Here is a 14,771-nt window from a genome sequence, read left to right on the forward strand (position 1 = left end):
CAAGAACTTTTTTCCCCTTTTCTGGAGGTTCTATTTTACAGAATTGTGTGTGTGTGTGTGCGTGCGCACACATGCACATATGTAAGCATGCACACGCATACTTGTATATAAAGTATTGAGCTTTCTGAGTTGGGAATTGGAAGACCTTAATGATGAAATCATTTCATAGGGATTTTCAGTGGTTCCTTGCAAATCATTCCTGTCCTTGGTAGCTTAGAGAGAGTATCACTTCTCTGTCCTACAAGGTAGACCAATTCTCACTGCTGTTTCAATTTGCTTCTAAGAATTCTGAGTTGCAACTCTGCAGTGGTTTTATTTTTCAAAAGCTTTTCATCCTTTTAATTTGCATTTTATGAGAACTTGTTGCTACTATTTTTTTGCATGCTGGTTTCATATACTTTGTCCTGCCTCATTTCTGTGGTCTTAATATATTTCTAATAATTTTATTGGGGTTCCATTACAGGGTTTTAAGCAAGAGAGCAAAGCGATTCAAATTGTCATAGTTCTTTTAAGGAAGAATTTCAAACATACCCAGAAATAGAGAATATTGTGACAAACCTCCATTACTACCCACTATACAGTTTCAAGAAATTATCAATACATAACCAATCTTTATTCATCTCTATCCCTACCCATCTTTCCTTAGCTTTACCTATCCTGCTGGATTGGCGTATCTGTGTGTGGACACATATGTATGTACACTCACACACGTAAAGTAAAACATCTTTTTAAGAGACAATTAGAGGTTTTGTTTGTTAGTTACCAGGAAATCTTTTATTGACAACCAGTTTTCATATCTAAAAAATTAACCCTTAGTATCAAATATTCAGTGTTTAGATTTACTCAGTTGTGTCCTAAATATGTTTTTACAGTCGAATTTTATTTATTTTTATTTTTATTTTTATTTTTATTTTTACAGTCGAATTTTAATTCAAACAAGGTTGACCATTCTAATTGGCTGATAAATCACTTAATGCTCTATTCATCTGTAGCAGATGTCTCTCTTTTTTTCCTCTTGCCACTAATTTGTTGAAAAAATATATCAGGTAAAGTTTTACCACATACTAGATTTTGATGATTACATTGCCATGGTGGTTTTATGTTTTTGTTTTTTAAGGTTTTTATATCCCCTTTATTTCCTGAAAATTGAAAATTCTCCTAATGGCTTGATCAGAATCAGGCCTAATTTTTTTGTTTTTGTTTCTTGGGCAGTTTTTGGCACACATTTTTTATAGATGGTGTTATGTATTTTTATCAGAAGCCATACAGTGCCTGATGGTCTTTTTTTGTATATTAGTATTGAACAATGGGTTCAGGTGTTGTCAACTTGATCTATTATTTATAAAGTTCCCCATCAGCCTTTCATTTTTCAGTTTCAGCAGCCACCGGTCCAAGTTACATTTTTAGGTGATCTCTTTGCCTACTCTGTTTGAAAGTTCAAGAATGAAGCAGGGAGACCAGTTAAGTTGTAGCAGTACAAGCAGAGAAGATACTGGTCTTAGATTAGGAATGGCACCAGAAATAAAAATAAATTAGGTGGAATTGAAATATAACTTGGAGTTATATACAACAAGAATTATTAATAATCGATGTGGGGGGATCCCTGGGTGGCGCAGCGGTTTAGCGCCTGCCTTTGGCCCAGGGCGCGATCCTGGAGACCCGGGATCGAATCCCACGTCGGGCTCCCGGTGAATGGAGCCTGCTTCTCCCTCTGCCTGTGTCTCTGCCTCTCTCTCTCTGTGTGTGACTATCATAAATAAATAAAAATTAAAAAAAAAAGTCTCTTAAAAAAAGAATAATCGATGTGGGGCAGAGAACTTGGAATGGGGCTCCTACATCATGGGCTTGAATAGCTAAATAGATGGTGATGTCATTTACTGTGATAGAGGTAGACTTGGGGAGAACAGAGAACAAGTTTGGAGATGGTATTGGTGTTAGGTTATGTATGTCAGATTAGAGATGTCTTCAAGATATCAATGGGGAGAGATATTTAGTAGGGCAGTTGAATATTTAGGTCTGGAATTTAGAGATGGTATAAGCTAGAGACAAAGATTTGAGAGTTGTGAGCATATAGATGTTTTTTAAACTATTGAGAATAGTTGAAGGCATTTAGAAAGTGTGTAGTCTGGAAGGAAGGAAGATATTCAACATTTAGTGATTGGATAAAGGAGGAAGAGACTGAGCTAGAGGGACCTTTGAAGTCAGAGGAAAGCCAAGGAGAGTATTCTATTGTAAAAGCAGAGTGAGGAGTGCAGGCAATTAAAACTTGACTTTTCTGAGACACTTATGGTACCATAGCTTATAGAAATTATTGTTTCCTAATCTCAGTTACTAATTGACCTGTTACATATGATCATGGTCATTGTTAGATATGTAAGAGAGTAAAAGCATTCAGGAATCCAAAGTCCTCTTACTCAATGTTTTAATTAGAATAAGGAAGGATATAGCTTCAAGAGGAAAGAGGAACTTTGGTATAAGAAGCTACTTAATATGAAACAGTATATTTGTGCATGAAATTTGATGGTGTTGTGGGTTGTTCTTTCTTAACTAGTTGGTTTACTGAAGAAAGGCCACCCAAAATGGATTTTTTTAATGAGATATGATATAAAGTTTTGACTTTATCTTTTTTTTTTAAGATTTTATTATTTATTCACGAGAGGCACACACACAGAGGCAAAGACATAGGCAGAGGGAGAAGCAGGCTCCCCACAGGAGCCTGATGTGGGACTCGATCCCCTAACTGGGATCACGCCTTGAGCTAAAGGCAGAGGCTCAACCGCTGAGCCACCCAGGCGTCCCTGGCTTTATCTTTTGATTGGCATGTAAAAATGGAGCAGTTTTTCATTCTTTATGTGAATTCAGATACAGAAATTTCAGGTTTTGGAACACATATACCCATAAGAATGAAGTGGAAAGTTTGAATAGCAATTTGAATATATGGCTTTACTTTGAAGGGAAAAAGAAAAAACGGAAGGGATTTGCTTATGGTCATATAAATTTACAGTTTCCTACCTGAAACCTTGGGGACCAGCTATGTTTTAGAATTCTGAATAGGTCAGAATTTAGAAAAGTAGTGCTCATAAACCATATATGATACAACTCCAGCTGGGTCTGAGGTCGTACCTTGCAATCAAGCACATTAATATTTTTATAGTTAAATATATGCAGATTCACAATGAGTGAAATAAAGACAATAAATAGCTTCATGTCAGTTCACATATTTTGCCTAAGCGAAGTTCAGATCAATTTAGATTTTGCTACCAAATGAATTTAAAAAGATGAAACAATTTAAAGAAGACAACACCTATTCTCAAACTATTCCAAAATATAGAAGTGGAAGGAAAGCTTCCAAATCTATTCTATGAAGCCAGCTTTACTCTGATACCAAAACCAGATAAAGACACTAAAAAAGAGAACTACAGGCCAGTATCTCTAATGAACGTAGATGCAGAAATCCTCAACAAAATTTTAGTAAATCAAATCCAGCAATATTAAAAATCATTTAGCATATCAGATGGGATTTATTCCTGAGAAGTAAGGCTTGTTCAATATTTACAAATCCGTCAACATGATACATTACATCAACAAGAGAGGTTAAAAACCATAAGATCATTTCAGTAGACAACAGAAAAAGCATTTGACCAGGTACAACATCCATTTTTGGTAAAAACTCTTAACAGTAGATTTGGAGGGAATATATGCCTCAATATAATAAAAGCCATATATGAAAAATCCACAGCTAACATCGTACTCAGTGTTAAAAAACTGAGAGCTTTTCCTTTAAGATCCAGAAAAAGAAAAGAATGTCCTATCTCACCGCTTTTATTCAGTATAGTATTGGAAGTCCAAGAAAAAGAAATGAGGCATCTAAACTATAAGAAAAAATAAAACTTATTTGAAGATGATACATTATATATGGAAAACCCGAAAGATTCTATCATAACATTGCTAAATAAAACCGGTAAAGAAATTCAGTGAAGTCAAAGGATACCAGATTAATGTACAGAAATCTGTTGCATTTCTATACATTAATGATGCAGCAGAAAGTAATTCAGAAAACAGTCCCTTGTACAGTTACACCAAAAATAATAAAATACCTAGTATTAAACTTAACCAAGGAGGTAGAAGACTGGTACTCTGAAAAACTATAAAACGTTGATGAAAGAAATTGAAGATGACACAAAACAAATGGAAAGATATTCTGTGCTCAGTGATTGGAAGAACAAATACTGTTAAAATGCTTATATTATCGAAAGCAATCTATACATTTAATGCAATCTCTCTCAAAATACCAATAGCATTTTTCACAGAACTAGAGCAAACAGTTCTGAAATTTGTGTGGAACCACAGAATTCTCCAAAGAGCCAAAGCAGTCTTGAAAAAGAAGACTAAAATTGCAGGTATCACAGTCTAGATTTCAAGATACACTACAAAGCTGTAGTGATTGGGGCAGCTGGGTGGCTCAGTGGTTGAGCATCTGCGTTTGGCTCAGATTGTGGTCCTGGGGTCCTGGGATTCAGTCTTGCATGAGGCTCCCCACAGGGACCCTACTTTTCCCTCTGCCTGTGTCTCTGCCTCTCTCTATCTCTGTCTCTCATGAATAGATAAATGTTTATTTTATTTTATTTTATTTGATAAATCTTTAAACAACAAAAAAGCTGTAGTGATTAAAATAGTATGGTACTGGCACAAAAATAGACACAGTGGAACAGAATAGAAACCTCAGAAATCCATGATTATAATCAATCTTTGACAAAGGAGGCAAGTATATGCATTGGGGAAAGACAGTCTCCTCAACAAATGATATTGGGATAACTGGACAGCTACATGTGAAAGAATGATACTAGATTACTTTCTTACACCATACACAAAAATACACTCAAATGGAATAAGGACCTAAATGTGAGACTTGAAACCATAAAAATCCTAGAAGAATCAACAAAACTAAAAGACAGTTTATGGAATGGGTGAGGATATTTGCAAATGTCATCCAATAAAGGGTTAGCATCCAGAATATATAAAGATTACTCGGCCATAAAAAGGAATAAACTCCCTATTTGCAACAACATGATGGATCTGGAGTGTATAATGCTAAGTGAAATAAGTCAGTCAGAGAAAGACAAATATATGATTTCACTCCAATGTGGAATTTAAGAAATAACACAAAGGAACAAAGAAAAAGACAAACCAAGAAACAGACTCTTAACTATGGAAACAAACTGATGGTTACCAGGGGGGAGATAGCGGAGGGGGTGGGGGTGGGGATTGGGTGAAATAGGTGAAGGGGATTAAAAGTACATGTATCATGATGAGTACTGAATAATGTATAGAATTGTTCAGCCACTATATTGTACACCTGAATCTAGTTTAACACTGGGTGTTAACTACACTGGAGTTAAAAAAAAAGACAAAACACGCTAAAGCTGGACTCTTAGAATTTACTGACTTTCAGTCATTGCAGATAAGGGATTGTAGGCATATCATCTTTCAGTGCTTGCTGAGAACAGTGTCCTGTTATTACAAGAAGGCAAGAAAGGGTAGAGCCTTATTCTAGTTGGGCTTCTTTTTATTTCTTTCCATCTGCCCTCACCCCTACTACCCTTATCCCCTTCCTTCTCCTGCTCTTTTCTTCCCTACTCCTTCATTTCCTCCTTTATTTCCATCATGTTCCTTATTCTGTTGCCATTTCTTTTTCCTCTCCGACTGTTATCTCCATCTTTTTCTTCTATTCTTATCAGCTACTCTTCTTTCTCTCTCCTCCTTTTCCATTCCCATCACACACATAACCACTGTAGCCTGCTACTTTATTAGTTTTTATCCTCTGGTACTTTTTAATAAGTTCATCTTGTTCATTTTCTGCACCAAACCATAGTAATTTTTTTTTAAAACATTGGAGTATCAACATAATCATGCCTTCTGTATTTAATCCTTTTTTATTCAGTAAATATTAAAGTACCTACCATATGTATCCCAGGTGATTTTTTTTTTTTCTGATTTATCTTCCAGTTCACTTGAGCTGTATATAATCTATCTTGCTTGCCCACTGAAGCAAGCATTATATATTTATTTCTAGAAGGTCTGTTTGGTGGTTTTTAAAAATCTGTCACTTCTTAAGGCACCTGGTTGACTTCAGTCGGTTGAGTATCTGACTCTTGGTTTTGGCCCTGATCATGATCTCAGGGTCCTGGAATTGAGCCCTGCATTGCAGGCTTCATGCTCAGCAGGGAGTTTGCTTGAGGATTCTCTCTCCCTATTCCCCTCTCCTCACTCACACCATGCACACTCTCATACTCTCTTCCTCTCTCTTTCAATAAATCTTTTTTAAAAATATCTGTCACTTTTTAAATGATTTGATCCTTGAAATTATTTTCAAGCTTGCGTAGTAAAGTTTTTTTTTTTTTTAAGATTTTTGTGCTCTAAGAAAGAGCACAAGCAGGGGGAGCAGCAGAGAAAGATGGAGGAGAAGCAGACTCCCCACTGAGCAGGGAGCTGGATGCCCAGGGTTTAATCCCAGGACACTGGGATCATGACCTGAGCCAAAGGCAGATGTTTGACTGAACCACCCAGGCACCCCTATAATCTGTGCTTGATAATTCTAGGATTTTTAGTGGATCTGTTCCTGTTCTCTATTTCTTTATTCTTGCTAATGGTTTGTTGTTTTCTGTCATGCCAAGTGACCCTTCAAAAATTATTTGTGCATATAATATGAGGACTGAGACTTTATTCCAGGAAGATTTTTCATTTGCCTTAGCTGTTTCTCGGGAGTAGGTGCACTACCAGTGTGAGCCTACTAAGTTCCTAGGGCTTAAGTCTTCTTGACTGTCCAAGCAGTTGACCTTAATGACATACTCCTTTTGATTTACTTCTCTGTTGTTCTCTTTTGAGAAAAATTGGAAAAGAATAAAAAGTTTAAGAAGATAAGAGCTTACTTATGGTTCACTTCAACCTTAAGAGTATAGTAAAAAACAAAACAAAACAAAACAAAACAAAAAAAACCAAAAAAAACAAAAAAAGAGTATAGTTGTTTGGTATACCAGCTTTTGGTGGGAGGAGTTTCCTATTAGATTCTGTATCTTTTTTATGTAGGTTCCAAATCCTGTTCCCTTTGTTCCACAAAGCCTTCAGAACAGAAATTCATATGTACTGACTCTGTCCCCTATTTCTTACTATTTTGTCAGGTACTTAATTGTTTTAAGGAAGATTTTTTTTTAAAATATCTATTCTATTCAGTATTTGTAGTTGTTTGCCTTTGGAGTTTTGTTTCAATAACCTGGAGACCGAAGGTCCTTCTAAGCATTGTTCACATGTCAGAGTTATGGCAGTGGACAAAATAGACAAAACTTCTTACTCTAATTAGATAATACATTTCAGTGGGAAGAGTCAGATAATAAAGTACAATATATAGATGGTAAGTGCTAAAGAGAGAAATGAAGCAGGAAGGTAGGGATAGATCAGTAGTGTTAGGATGTTGGAAAGTTTATGATTTTAGTGTCTGGAGATGACCTCATTGAGGAAGTGATAGAAGAATAAAGATCTGAAGTTGGTGAGTAAACAGACTGGCTATGGAGGGGAAGAGCTTCTAGGCAAAGGGAACAAGTACAGAGTCCTTTGTAGGAGTCAGGGAAACTGGTGGGGCTGGATTGGAGCAAAAGCTGGAAGCAGCAAGTCGAATCACATACGTGGTATCTAAGATCTTGAAGATCTTGGAGTACTGGTACCTTTTTTTGGACTCATAAGAGCATTTTGAGCAATGGTGTGATGTGCCTTTGTTCAACTCAGGACGTTATGTTGAAAACAAGCTCAAAAGGAGCAAAGGTAGAAAGAATGGCTAACTATGATACTTATCCTGGGAATCTTGTCTAGGCAGTGGGGTTATAGGGTAAACAACACATTTCTGTTCCGTTTCAGTCCAACTTCTGGTTTACTCTTATTATTTCAGGAAATGATAGGTACTAGGGAGAAATATAACTGATTTGGTCTGAATATTTTACAGTTAAGAAAATATTTTTAAGCCTAGAATATTTATAATCTCTAAATTACGAAACATTTTTGAGGACTTAGGATGATGAATTCATTTTTATGAATTCTTTTAGCTTATAGTCAAGAAAAGATGGAACGTTATTAGAAGTGATAAAAATTTTCCGCTTGTAGATATGTTCTGTAGATATGTTCTGTAGATATGTTCTGTCTTGCTTTATGTTTTTGAAGCTGTGTTACTGGGTACATAAAAAGTCAGGGTTTTGATTTTTTCCCCCCTGTTGGATTGACACCCCCCCCCTTTAGGATTATTAAGAGTCTATCTCTAGTAATACTTCATCAAACTGCTTTGTTTGAAATTAGAATAGCTACATCAAGTTTCTATTGTTTGGTATTTGCCATAGTCCATCATTTTACCTTTAACTATTTTTTAAAAAGATTTTATTTATTCATGAGAAACACAAAGAGAGAGGGGCAGAGACATAGGCAGAGGGAACAGCAGCCTCCCCACAGGGAGCCCGATGAGGGACTCGATCACAGAACCCTGAGATCACATCCTGAGCCAAAGGCAGATGCTCAACCGCTGAGCCACCCAGGCATCCCTTTACATTTAACTTCTTTGTGACTTCATAAAGTATACCTTTTTAAAAAATTCAATATTGGTCTTTACTTGGAATGTTTAGTTCCTTTACTTTTCAGGTAATTATTGATATATTTGGCTTCATTTTTGTCCCATTGTCTTCTATTTCTATTTCATCCACTTGTTTCTATCCTTCTTTTTATCCACTTCCTACTTCTTTTCAGTTAATTAGATTTAAAATTTTTTCTTCTATTATTTATGTATACAGTTACTCTTATATTAGTGCTTATGGTAGAGCAGGGATTGGCAAACTGTTGCTTACGGGCTAAATCCAGTACCCTCCTATTGTACATAAAATTTTGTTGAAACAAAAAAAAAAAATTTTTTTTGTTGAAACAGCCACACCCATTTGTTTACATATCACGTATCACTGCTTTGGCACTACAATAGCATAATTGAGTAGCTGTACAGAGAGATTACATGTATGGTTTACAAAGCCTAAAATATTTACTATATGACCCTTTAAAAAAAGAAAATTTGCCAGTACATGCTGTAGAGCAGTGGTTCTTAAACTTGGCCATGCATCAGCATCACTAGGAGGGTTTTAGTACACAGAATGCTGGGCTCCCATCTCCAGAGTTCCTGATCATTAGATTTCTGTTGGGGCCAGAGAATTTGCATTTTTTAAAGTTTTATTTATTTATTTATTTTTTATTGGTGATCAATTTACCAACATACAGAATAACCCCCAGTGCCCGTCACCCAATCACTCCCACCCCCCCGCCCTCCTCCCCTTCTACCACCCCTAGTTCGTTTCCCACAGTTAGGAGTCTTTACGTTCTGTCTCCCTTTCTGATATTTCCCACACATTTCTTCTCCCTTCCCTTATATTCCCTTTCACTATTATTTATATTCCCCAAATGAATGAGAACGTATAATGTTTGTCCTTCTCCGATTGACTTACTTCACTCAGCATAATACCCTCCAGTTCTTCAACGTGGAGAATTTGCATTTTTAAGAAACTGCCAGGTGATGCTCAGCTGTTGGTCCAGTACAGCTATCCTGGAGGTTACAATATGTATGTCTGACTTACTCAATAAAAAATAATGTGTTTATTACTTCCACAATAATCCTTAAAATTCTTAGAACCCTTTAACTGTGTTTGCTTACCTCTTAGGAGCACTATTATATTAATTTCAAACTGGCAACAACTCAAGGGTCGATCAACAGAATGGATATTACTAAATTGTAGTACACTAGAAAACTATAAGCAATGAAATAGAATCTTCCAAACATCATATTGAGTGAAAAGAAGCTAAATACCAGAGTAGATATTATATGATTTCTTTTATGTAAGGCTCAAGAATGTGCAAAGCCAACAATGGAATTAGAAGTCAAGACTAGTTAGTTAGCTTTGGTAGGAAATAATGACTTTGAGGATGTCAGTAAGATCAGCAATAGGGCTGATAATGATCTCTTGGTCTGGAGACTGGTTACACTGGCATGTTTGTTTTGTGAAAATTCATTGAGCTGAATAATTATGATTTATATACTTTTGTCTACCTTATTTTGATAAAAAGTTAAAACTTAATTTCTTAGTAGTTTGAGAATGTTAAGAGTTAATTTTTTTTTAAGTGGTAGAGACATTTATTCTTCATGTGTATGTAGGAACAGAACACTGTTTCCATGGAAACTTCTGGCTACTCGGTGTTTCAGTACCTACCTTTCTGTAGATTTGTGTGTTTACTCCGTCTCTCTTAGCTATATATTTTTTTATAGTAGTGGCAAAAAAAAGTTTATTTGGGATTGTATTAGTGTTTTTAATAAAGCAGTCTATATAGAGCATAGGTTTTTAACTGATCCTGACTGACTCCTTAATAGTATTATGCTAAAAAAGGGTAAAAAAAAAAAAAAAAAAAAAAAAAAAGTCTTGAAGATCCTTTTTTTTCTTATAAATCGTGCTATTTAAGAGAAAAAAAAAAAACACTGAAATGGAATGTGGCTCTATATGGGTGTGTGTCTATTTTGGTTTTCTTTTTCCCAAATAAAAGTCTTATCACTTGTTTGGTAAATTTTCTTTAAAATATATTTAATAGTTGGACTTGAAGTTTCCCTTTGTAGTAATGATTTCATTCTAGTTGATTTGGGAATTTGCATAGGTAAGGAGGAGCGACTTGAAAGGAAAAGATTCTGACATACTGATCTGAAGCCTGTGGTAAATCTGCTTCTCTGCCTCGCCCATCTTGTTTGTCATGGTTGGTTTGTGCAGGGTCCTAGAGAAAACCATCTTCTTCGACGAGTAAATGCATATTGCTTGTGATTTTTTTTGTGAGAGATGAGGGAGTACCATTTTATACAAGGAGATGATACTAGTGTGGTCATTAATATTCTAAAAGGAGCTTTGGATAGGATATTTTAGAATCATTTATGAAAACAAATTGGTTTGGTTTCTGTGGCCTAAATAAACAGCAAATTGTAAGATTACAGAATTAATTATACACAGTAATGAGCACTCTGATATTCCATGTTTTACTGATGCAATAAAAAGCACCCCGGCATAACGATTATTGCATAAAACCTTATTTTATATTCGTATTAATTTTCATGTGAATTAAATAGGAGAAAACAAATTTAGGTTTATCAACCTTTGTATTGAAAGCCTTTGAAATTTAGGCAAAGAATAATTGCAGCTGCATAGATAATTTTTTAAATACATGGAGAATTTTTACCTTTCATCTGGCAGTAGCTGCCATAAGATGATGTCACCTTGTAGCTGATTGGCTGTTACAGCACCTAGGGCAGGGAAGAGAAAGAAAAATGCCGGCACAAACCTCAGTGGTGGTTCTGTGGTTGTTTCTGTCTATTTTTGATAGAATCTTTGATTAGTACTGAATCTACTGTATTTGGCCATGTGAACCATTGGGAGCATCCTAGGGTGAGGGAAATTAAGAGCTTTCAGAGGAATGAGGCGACTGATTTGCAAACGGATCTGTGATTGTAAGTTGCAGGATCTGGGTGGAAGGAATAAGGCAGGGTGTGCTGGAAGATATACTATGGGAGGAGCTGGCAGAAAATGCTTACATGAGTAGCAAAAAAAAAAAAAAAGGAAAAATGCTTTTTACTATCCTTAGAGTTAATATATTTGGTTTTATGTTTTGACTTAATATATAGGCAAGACATACAATATTGCAATCAAATTTTACATAATACTGGATTATTATTATTACCAATATATAATATTCAAAGGAGCTTTATTTTTATATCTTATATCTTACAAAGTAATGGTTTTATATACAGCTTTATTTGGTTTTTGAGTCTTATGGAAAATGGAGCAAAGCTTAGTTCTCTTAAAATACATTTTTTTTTAATGCTTTGTGCAGATAAAAGCTTTGATGATGAAGAATCAGTGGATGGAAATAGGCCATCATCAGGTGCTTCAGCCTTCAAGGTTCCTGCACCTAAAACATCCGGAAATCCTGTCAACAGTGCAAGGAAGCCTGGTTCAGCAGGTGGCCCGAAGGTTGGAGGTAATGTAAATCCATTTCAAATCTGATGTGCATGCCTCATGCCCTTGATATGGACATAATACTTAGAACTTCAGTAGAATATGTTTATTCATGGCTGCAGCATGATTGCAGATCTGGAGAGTCTATTGCAACACACAGAAAAATATGCTGCCTTTTCCAAAATGTTTTTAAAATATTGTATATTGCTGTTTCCTGTGGATTAATGTAGTCGAGAGTATTCATTTTTCAGATGTCATTTTAAAGGGAGACATTTCAGGGAGTTTTGGGATTTGGGTTTTTTTGTTTTTAGGGAGAGAGCAGGTTTTTCAGAATTTGGCTGTTAATTTTCGGGTGCTATAGTTGCTAAAGAAATACTGATTTATGTAACATTTCTATAAATTCACCTAGTAGTGAGTCTTGAATATTTCAATGTTGAAAAAATGGTTGAAGATACTGGGTATTGAATCGTTTGTCACAATGGGAAATGGGTGGTGGTCAAGTGAAATTGCCTTAAAAATGGTTTCTGAATTAGATAATAATAAACAGGAAAAAACAGTTTTTATGAAGTTATACAACACATAGTTGTTTTTTGATCATATTAGAACTTCTAGCATATTGTTTATCTTTTTAAAAATTTTTATGGGTATTTTTTCATATTCTAATAAAACCATGAGTACTTTTCAGGTGCCAGTTTCTGCCAGGTCTTTCTGATAAAATGAATCCTATTAGAATAAGCAAATATTTAATGCTAAAAGGACATTAGCCTGTCTTTCTTTCTTTCTTTCTTTCTTTCTCTTTCTTTCTTTCTTTCTTTCTTTCTTTCTTTCTTTCTTTCTTTCTTTCTTTCTTTCTTTCTTTCTTTCTTTCTTCTTTCGTTTTGGTTTTCATTTGGGAAAACAGATTTTTCCTTGTTTATGATAACTGGTAGGAAAATAATGGTCTTCAATCTCTTTTATTAAAAGCATAAAGGAAAGAAACATAAGTTGTATATTTTGACCAGGTCTTTAAGTTGTGTTCTCTTGATCTTTCTACACAACTGAACGTTAATTTCAAGTCATATGATTTTCTAAATGCAGGGAAAATACCATAAATATTTTAACTATCTTTAGTGTGCCATATAACTATCAAGAAAGATGGTATGATATATACATACTCATATATCTATATATAAACATATCATATATTTACATATATTTATATGCATATAAATAAGTAGGTAAATATTGTGAAATAGAAATGTCTTACTGATTTATCTGGGTATCTTGAATAATTTAAATATTAGTATTTTAATTTCTTCTTGTTTTTTACAATTATAGGAATATATTCTCATCCAAATGTTAGTTATCATATCCTATTACATGATATTTTCTATTATGCATTCTTACCTCTGGTAAAAAGTATGACATCTCTGTGATTTCTTTTTTTGTAACAAATGACTACTTTGAATTACTGTAAGGGGAATTTTTTTATCTTGATTTTTGAATTATAGATTTCTGATATATATGATATAGTTACTTCATGAAACGTTCTTATTTGACTTAAAATGAATTAGTATTTTAAATACATGATATTTAATATTTTTTGTGAATCTGAGCCATTGGTGTGTAATTAGCTCTGTATTTCATGTTTTGTTTTCTTTTCATAGATGAAAACTGAAGTTGTAGTTTATCTACCAAAGCTCACTTAATTTTTATGTTAATTGAATTGATAAAATCTGGTATTCTTTTTAAAGAAACAGAGATTTTCTTTATGCTACCTCACCTTCTCTGGTTTGTAGTCCTACCAGATATGAGAATTGCTAGGTAGCTTTTGTGATAAGTAGCCATTAATCACTCATACAGATTATATCATCCATCTAAGCAGAGGCTCTTTTGATAAAAAATTAAGGGTGATACTTTCATTCCTTCTTCCTTCTCTTCCTCATCCTTCTTCTTTTGGCAATTGCAGATTCATTCTGCAATTTTTTTTGTTTGTTGCTTTTGTTTGCCACAGTTCATTTAGTTTCACTGCCTATTTTTCTGTCTAAGAAAAGAGCTACTAGCCAGAGGATATTGATAATGCTTCAGAAATTAATGCTCTTCTTGGGTGTCAGTCCTTTGAAAATTTAACTTTAGATTTTCTGTTCTTGGCAGAGGCTTAATGATTCTTAAATTAGTTATAGAAAGTTTCCTTAAAGTTGTAGAATCTTTGTGTTAAAGGGGACATTGGCATATAGTTCAATTTGCTATTCAAGTATAGCAGCCCCTTTTATAATATTCCTGTTGGATGACTATTCAACATCTGATTAAAATAATGTGTGGGCATGGATGAAAATTTAGAACAAAAACACCTACGGTACCACTACATGTGGGATAATCAACTGATAAATTATGATGTACTTCTAATTACTTCCATAATTAATTTTCCAATCATTTTTATACCTACACATGTTTTTTCAGGAGGAGGACAGAATTGGCAGCATTCACCATATCTTTTTGTATAGCTTTTTTCTTACTAATATTTTACCTGGAGCATTTTCTCATTATCTTAAATTATTAATTGAAAACTATTCATGGTTAAATAATATCTAGGTTGCTTTCAGTATTTTTTGCTGTTATAAACAATTCCATTATTCTTTTATGTATATCTTTTAGCACCTCTCCAGTCATTTCCTTGGAATAAATCCCTCAAGTTTATTGAATCAAAAGATACAGGGATTTCTAGTGTTC

The 14,771-nt window shown here is 34.5% G+C and overlaps 1 protein-coding gene across 46 annotated transcripts in view; it reads left to right on the forward strand.

Annotated features, from left to right (window-relative positions):
* CLASP2 (cytoplasmic linker associated protein 2) overlaps positions 1-14,771 on the forward strand; it is a 178,053-nt gene that overhangs the window by 45,771 nt on the left and 117,511 nt on the right. For 35 of the 46 annotated variants that reach the window (XM_049099765.1, XM_025461432.3, XM_035704957.2 and 32 more), the window contains one exon: positions 11,938-12,084. In XM_049099765.1, coding sequence (XP_048955722.1) covers positions 11,938-12,084 — 147 coding nt within the window. Of the gene's footprint in view, positions 1-11,348; positions 11,555-11,937; positions 12,085-14,771 lie in introns of those variants that run through there. The other 11 variants (XM_025461451.3, XM_049099787.1, XM_049099789.1 and 8 more) reach the window with 2 other exon arrangements.

This window comes from Canis lupus, chromosome 23 (genome assembly GCF_003254725.2).
Source record: "Canis lupus dingo isolate Sandy chromosome 23, ASM325472v2, whole genome shotgun sequence".
Classification (NCBI taxonomy): domain Eukaryota; kingdom Metazoa; phylum Chordata; class Mammalia; order Carnivora; family Canidae; genus Canis; species Canis lupus.